At 30.6% G+C, this 8,011-nt stretch overlaps 1 protein-coding gene across 1 annotated transcript; it reads right to left on the bottom strand.

Moving 5' to 3' along the window:
* Positions 1-1,148: 1,148 nt before the first annotated feature.
* LOC107823186 (LEAF RUST 10 DISEASE-RESISTANCE LOCUS RECEPTOR-LIKE PROTEIN KINASE-like 1.1) lies at positions 1,149-4,764 on the bottom strand. Its single transcript, XM_016649782.2, has 4 exons — positions 3,623-4,764; positions 2,780-2,812; positions 2,382-2,636; positions 1,149-2,243 (listed from the first exon to the last, which is right to left on the bottom strand). The coding sequence occupies exons 1-4, from the start codon at positions 4,368-4,370 to the stop codon at positions 1,297-1,299; spliced, it is 1,983 nt and encodes a 660-aa protein (XP_016505268.1). The 5' UTR covers positions 4,371-4,764; the 3' UTR covers positions 1,149-1,296.
* Positions 4,765-8,011: the final 3,247 nt, after the last annotated feature.

The raw sequence follows: 8,011 nt of genomic DNA on the forward strand, positions 1-8,011 counted from the left end.
TGCCACCCTTAGTACAGAATCTCTCCATTTCCATCAATGCATATTTAATTTAATGACACTTGTCATTTTCGGATCTAAGGGCCAAGGTTTATTTAGAGTAAATCTTGGTTAAACTAAATATTCTTTTGCTAGATTAGAATGAAAAATAATTTTCTTTTGCACATTTTTTTTTCCGTTCTGATTGGGCAGACAAAATTAGTTAGTGAGAGAGAAAAAAATATTTTCTTACCAAGATTAAAACTAAAAAATTCTATATTTTTTCATTTGTCCTCAGAGAAAAAATATTTTTTTCATTTGTACTCTTTCAGTTTTAGTTGGGCAGACAACTGTATAAATAGAGAGTTGTGTGGTTATAAAAATTTTTCATTAAGATTAAAATATATAAAATAGAGAGTTTAAAGTTGAATTATTTTTAATTATATAAATATATCATTCTTTTTTGAACAAATTAATTAAAAAAAAGTGTCATCTTAATTGAAACACTAATACTATGTTTTTTTTTAAAAGAGGCTCAATCGGCCCTTATAATTAAAACTCCCTTGAAAAAAAGTGTTCTATTAATTCCTTGAATATGCCAAAACACGTGGAAAGAAAACACTTGCAAGAAGGTGACCTATCAAGTAAATAGTTTTTCGGTGGCTATTCTGTTTCGATTTTCGAGGGACCCAAAGCATTATTGGACTCTGCTTTTCTTGCTTTTCTTCAATTGAATACTTCACTTCTTTCCTTGTCAAATAATAAGCTCTTGCAAGTAGTTGTAAATGAAAGGATCATTTCCACATATCATCCAGTGGACACCAGCTCAGAGTTTGCATTCTAATAGAAAGAGTGAACCATATGAAACAATTTAAATACGTAATACGAATTTCTTAATTAATACTAGCTTTGAAACAAAATTGAGAGGCCGCCTTACTTTTAAGGGGCGCGAAGAGAAAATCATATAATAGCAAGTCAGCTATCATTTTTATTAGAAAACTAATTAATATTTATCATAGAATTACATGAAATTACCCTATAAATGATCTTATTGTATAAATATTTTTTAACGATACAAGTGAGGTGTGATATCATACAGTTAATAAATGTGAGAAGATAAACACAATGACTAATTTATCAGGAAACAGGAAAAACTGAATCAACTAGGAATGTTAGCATATATCATAAGGCATCTCCATTTTAAACACATTTCTGAATACAATTAGGCAGTGAACTTAGAAGCAAGGAGAGAGCCAAAAATAATGAGAAGAGAGTGAAAGCTGAAAAATGATGAAGTTGTCCATTAACATCTAAGGGATTTCACCCGCTAATAGTAGCAGTGGTAGATCCACTAAGCCACCTATCATTCACAGAATTCGGCGAAAGATGTAATTTGGATTTCATCAATTGTACATCATTTTCTGATTCATCTACATTGTCAATGACATTAATCTCTTCTTTCTTCTGGCTTTCAAACTCGCCCCTCTGAATCCCCTTTAGAATTTCCAACACTTCATCCATTGTTGGCCTCATCTCCTTCTCAAGTTGCAGACATTGAAAAGCCAGCCCTGCAACTGAAGTAGTCATTCTCCTAACTTCAGCATCGGACTCATAACCAAGAGATGGATCAATCAACTCCTCAAATTCACATTTCAAAAACTTGTTTAATGCAAAGTTAGCCAAACTAATTTCATCCTTATGCCTTCTTATATCCACAGCAGGCAGTGATGATATGAGCTCAACAAGGACAACCCTGAAGCTATACACATCGCTTTTATTAGTTAACTGATAGCATGCATGATATTCTGGATCGACATATCCAGGCGTCCCTTGAGGAGCAGTCGAGATATGAGTTGCATCATGTGGAGAAAGTCTTGAGAGCCCAAAATCTGCAACTTTGACACCAAAATTGTTGTCAAGGAGAATGTTACTAGTCTTAACATCACGGTGTATTATGTCAGAAGCGTGGAGATAAGCTAAAGCACTTGCAGTTTCTATGGCAATTTTCATGCGGATATGCCATATAAGGGTACTCCCGTTCTTTGCTTTTTCTCCGTGGAGGTGATCAGCAATTGTTCCATTTGGAATGTATTCATAAACGAGGAGGAGTTCACGACTATGCCTTGATGTGCAACCATAAAGCATAACAAGATTCTGGTGCCTTAGGCGAGTAAGAATTTCAACTTCATTCTTAAATTGCACCATCCTCTTGGAACTTTGCTCGTACAAGCGTTTCACTGCAACTTCCCTCCCATCACGAAGTTTACCTAATAATTAAAATACATTATTAGCTCATGAAATATGTTACCAACCCAATAGCATTGATATAAAAATGCAAAACTCAGCCTAATGCTTTTTCCATATTTGATTAGGAATGCCATGACTTGATTTAAGTGGCTTATTACCATGGTATACAGTTCCAAAACCACCGTCTCCAAGTTCTTTGGAGGAATCGAAATTATTGGTGGCTTTTTCAAGTGTAGAGTAGGAGAAGACAGGGATTCCAAAGTACTTGCTACCGCCGTCAGGATCTTGACTTGACGGATCAGAATATGTATTTCTTGTGAAGAAGTGAAAACAGCCGCCCTTTCCTTTCTTGAAACGCCAGATAAAAATACTAAGGCAAATTGAAAGGATCAAGCCAATCACTGCAGATAAGACTGAAGCAAACAACAGAGGAAACTAATCAAATTTTGTTTGAAAAATAACTACAGAAAAGTGGAACATAGTTGAAGAAGACAATATGGGACCAGATTGAGTAAATCTGGTAATATGAAAAGGATTTGTAGTTATAGATAGTTACCTACAACTAGAATTCTCTTTGACTTTCTTCTTGCTGCAACAAAAGCAAATTAACAAAAGAGTTAGATAAATTTTCCACGAGGAGGAGGAACTGAGAGTTAATTGTTGACTAGCTTATGCTGTAATATTAAATCCATAATAAGATTAAGAGAGGACTTCTAAAACAGTCTACAGCATAAATAGAGTGGTGAGATTGTAAATATCCTAATGGACTAGTAAAATCCAACAGGATTCTTCTAAAAATCATGTCACGAGTAAGTAGCGGAGCTAGAATTTTCATTAAGGGGTTTCAAAATTTAAAGAATTAAACACGCGAAAAAGTCAAGGGGATTCAATGCATAGTAATATATATATATAATTTTTTTTTTTTACCTATCTAATCGATGCATTTTTCCGGTGAAGAGATATCCCTTGACACCCCTCGGAGCTATGTAGCTCCGTCACTGGTCCCAAGTAACACATTGAAACAAGCAGAACATTTGGAAATACTTATGGCTCATTATTTACTAAATTTATTTCTTTGTCATGAATTCACAAGCTATTCAATTAAAATGACAGACACTGAAACTGACGGGGGAAAATACAAAGATGAGGCCAACAACTCCAAATAAAACTGAATGATACATAGGAGAGCAATCAGCTTCAGGTAAAATGAGGGCACCAGTTTCATGAAAGCAGTCCATTTTTAGATGTCCAAAGCTAGAAGCGATCATTCAAAGTAGTAGGCAAAGCTCACAGCATTGTATGACTAGCATATTGGACCATAACAAGAACATCTAAAATGTATTGCAGTGTGGGGAAGGACCGTTAGTTATATTAACTTCACTTTGTAAGTAAAATTTACCTTTGGGATTTGGGGAACAAAGAAAATTGTTGTTGTTGTCAGCTAAACATCGGCCTCCTTGATAGTAACATTTACTACAATCATCAGACAGGCTCCACTGGATTGTAAAATTCGCAGTTAAGAGATCAAACAAGCTACTAGTTTGAGGTAACTGCGACCTCCATTTAATTGGTAATTGAATCACTGAACAGTTAACAGGAATAGCTCCCTTTGGTGCATCCGAGTACCCTACCCTCCATGTTGTCGGATACTTGTAGTAAATGCCGAAGCCTCTACATTTAGTATAATTATAGTCACGAAAATAGTGATCATTCATCCTCCTGTTGATGTCTACACTGCTGTTGCATCTGAACAAGGTAAGATTGCGTTGGTTGGTTCGAATCGAGATTGAAGGGGAACTTGGAAAAGATAGACTTTTATCGAAAGAATTGCAACTGTTTTTTGCCAATAAATCATAAAGCCTAAGGTTTAAAACTCTATAACTATTATTATCCGAACGTTGTTCCAGAGCAGTGTAAACATTTCCTCCCAAATGAATTGTTGGATTTGGTTTAGTATCACAATCAATGGTGTACAATCCACAAGCAGGTTGTGAGGATACAGAAAATGGAAACTTCACATTTCCAAACCTCCCACATTTGAATTCCTTGGGGCAGCTATCTTGGGATTGATTCTGAGCTTGAACTGAATGAAAGATCAGCAACTGATAGAAAATCAAGAAAACTGACAAATAATCTAAAGCCACCATTCTCGAATCTCGTATTAATTATAGTTTGACATTTGCAAAAATCTAAACAAGGAAAGAAGCAGAAAGTAAATAATATTTTCTTGCATTTAAGTATACTTTCTCTTCTTGTTCTTTTCCTGCACCACATGTTTGATTCCTATCCCTTAAACACGTTAGTTGACTTAGAATATTGGCTCTGACCACTTGAAGAAACAATCAAAAGGTGGGCCGAAAAATGTGGGATCTTAAGACTTACCAAAATGGAGGACTTTGCCCAATATTGTGTCCATTTGACTAGCCATATAAGACTTTTCAAACTATGTTATTTTCTTGAATTTCACCAATATAAACATGTCATTAACAACGACATTTCAAGAAAACATGTGCTTAGTTTGAAATGTTAAGAAAATAAATTGGCTTTGCATCTTCTTGTGCTTGTAATTATATTGATCCAACGTGAAAGGGACAGGTTCGATTATTTCCAACCTTATTCCAAAGTCTCTGCGGCCATCATTTTCTCAGTATTGGTAGAAAAATGGAATCAATTTTGAGTTTCTCTTCTTTCTTGAAGTCATTAAAGAAATACAGACATCACAGCTAGTTGGAAATTAACAAGGGAAACTTAAGGAAAAAAAAAATTGTATAATCAAGCTATAAACCTATAAAGGAGGGATGCTATAATGTACCTTGACATTTTCAGTCATCTATGAAGACTTAGAATCCAAATTCTGACTCCCTTTTCAACCAATTGAACAGAACAAAGGGTAAAGAAAGTCCGGAATTAAAATGTGATTCTTTTGGACTCAGAGAACCAAAATATGTGGGAAAAAAAATATAGTGACATTTTTATATATAACACCCTTTTAAAGGGCGCCCTTTAAAAATACACTACATTTGAATCCACATGGCGCAGGAAAAACAGATATATAACACTTAATGTACTGAAAGAGTAGCAGAGTGATGTGTTGTGCAATGGTTAAAAGCTAGGTATGAAGTTTGTTTTGGCTTGAGGTCCAGGGTTCGATTCCTTCCACCAGCATTATTTTATTTTCCTATTTCTTTTCATTTTTCTTTTCTTTTCATTATTTGGTTTAAGTATTTAGATATAAATACTTTAATATTTATAATTACTTTTCAATGTAATTAAAATAATTTAATATTTATTAAAAAATTATGATTTTTGAATTCATTTAAAGTAAAAAAAAAAAGAGAAGCCTTTTATTATTTCGTTAAAAAATCTACCGACATTTTTAATAGTTGTTATTTTGTATTATACGTAAAACAAAATTATTTTTTTCTCCTTTTATTTTCAAATTAGATTATGAGTTTTATTTTATAGTTAAAATTTTCATAAGAGAATAATATATATAGTTTAATCTATTGCTTGAATTTTTTTATTTTTTGATATCTTTCTTTCTAAATTTAGTTATTAAAATTTTAGTTATATTTACACTATATGAATTTTATTAATCGAAATTCTAATTATAAATCTTATAATTTTCTTATTATTAAATATAAATTATTATAACTATTTAATATTTAAAATTATAATTGAAGAATTATTATTATCTAAGTAATGGATTATGATTTTCATATTCTTATTATGACAATTAATTAAATGATTGTTCATAAATTAAATGGTTATAATACAATTTAGTTTATGAAAATTTAGTATAGAAAAATTAATTAAATGGTTTTTCATAAATTAAATGATTATATTTAGTTTAGTTTAGGATAATTCTTATTAGAAAAGATTTAGTGCATGAGCAACCATTTAATTAGTTTTCCTAATAAGAATATAAGAATTATATTCCATTACTTAGCTAATAATAATCCTAATGGATTATAAGAACAACCATATTCTTATTTAAAAATTTTAAATGGATAATACAATTACAATAGCCAAGGAATAAAAGGAGAAATAAAAAATACATTTCAGTAAAAATATAAAAAATATATTTAGAAATTTGATTAATAACTAAAATTTTAATAACTAAATTTAAAAAGAAAAAGCTTAAAAAATAAAAACATTCAAGCAATAGATTAAACTATATATATTATTCCTCTTATGAAAATTTTAACTATAAATAAAACTCATAATATAATTTGAAAATAAAAGGAGAAAAAAATAATTTTGTTTTACGTATAATACAAAATAACAACTATTAAAAATGTCGATTGATTTTTTAACGAAATAATAAAAGGCTTTTCTTTTTTATTTTATTTTAAATGAATTAAAAATCATAATTTTCTAATAAATATTAAATTATTTTAATTACATTGAAAAGTAATTATAAATATTAAAGTGCTTATATATAAATACTTAAATCAAATAATGAAAAGAAAAGAAAAATAAAAAAGAAATAGGAAAACAAAATAATGATGATGGATGGACCGTAAGGCCAAAACCAACTTCATACCTAGCCTTTAACCATTGCACCATCCAGCACTCTACTCCTCTTTCGGTATATTAAATTCTATTTATCTGCTTTTCCTAGGGGTGTTCACTTTTCGGTTTAGTCGATTTTTTATTAAAACCAAAACCAAACCAATTTAATCGGTTTTGAAATTTTTAAAATAAAAACCAAACCAAATTAAATACAAACCATCATTTTGGTTGTTGTTGGTTTGGTTCGGTTTGGTTCGGGTTTTCGATTCTTAATAAGCTAATGATAAGTCGATAATAGTAAAACGACACTATACAATAATATTTTAAGTACTACTAGAGCATAAATTTAAATACCTACCGTGATAGTTCTTTTAACTATTTACATTTGAAACTGTAGCATATAATATAAAGTAGAATATTAAAATTATAGCAATAATATAAGATAGAAAACTGTACCGGGTGAACTAAGTTGCAGTACATGATAGAATCAAAAGAACAAGCCAAAATAAAGGTTCCAAAGTACAAATAACTCTATCCATTTAAAAGTAAAAATTATGTATTTAAACTAAAAAAAGAATGATAGAATCCATAATATCATATTCAATTTGAGTAGTTTTTTTTTACTTTTGTGATAGATTTTTTGTAACTCTTCTGTTAGGCAAAAGTAGATACGTAGGGTTAGAGAATTTGATTCTCTTAAGGAAAAGAAATTGGCCAATTCCTGTTACTTTGGGCTTAGGCAATCTTTTAAGATATAAGTAGTATAAACCAAAATTTATATATAATAATTAAAATGCAGAAAATATTTAAGATTATTTACAAAAAGATATGATATTTTATATAAATAGTTATTAAATTATATATATAATTTATCGATTTGGTTCGGTTTATTTTTCGTTTTTTTATAATAGAACCAAAATCAAACCAAATTTTATCGGTTTTAAAATTTAAAACCAAAATCAATCCAAATCAAGAAAAATATCAGTTTAGTTAATCGGTTTGGTTCGGTTTTCGGTTTGGATCGATTTTTTGTCAAACCATGAACAACTCTAGCTTTTCTTGCGCCATGTGGATTCAAATATAGAGCCTTTTTAAAGGGCGCTATACCTTAACGGGCAAACGACCGTTAAAGATATAACACCCTTTAAAAGGGCGTTATATATAAAAAGGTCACTATATTTTTTTTCCACACATTTTGTTTTTTTGAGTCCAAAAGAACCACATTTTGGTTCCGGACTCGGATAAAGAAGGCACAAATACTTTTTAAAAAGAA

This window comes from Nicotiana tabacum, chromosome 12 (assembly GCF_000715075.1).
Source record: "Nicotiana tabacum cultivar K326 chromosome 12, ASM71507v2, whole genome shotgun sequence".
NCBI classification, from domain to species: Eukaryota; Viridiplantae; Streptophyta; class Magnoliopsida; order Solanales; family Solanaceae; genus Nicotiana; species Nicotiana tabacum.

What these genes read in the sequence shown, in the direction of transcription:
- LOC107823186 (XM_016649782.2), bottom strand. Translation starts at nt 4,370, where the DNA reads ATGGTGGCTTTAGATTATTTGTCAGTTTTCTTGATTTTCTATCAGTTG. An exon ending in AAAGAGAATTCTAGTTGTAG is followed by an intron (nt 2,637 to 2,779) that starts GTAACTATCTAT and finishes TGTTTGCTTCAG; the next exon opens with TCTTATCTGCAGTGATTGGC. An exon ending in TTTTGGAACTGTATACCATG is followed by an intron (nt 2,244 to 2,381) that starts GTAATAAGCCAC and finishes TTTAATTATTAG; the next exon opens with GTAAACTTCGTGATGGGAGG.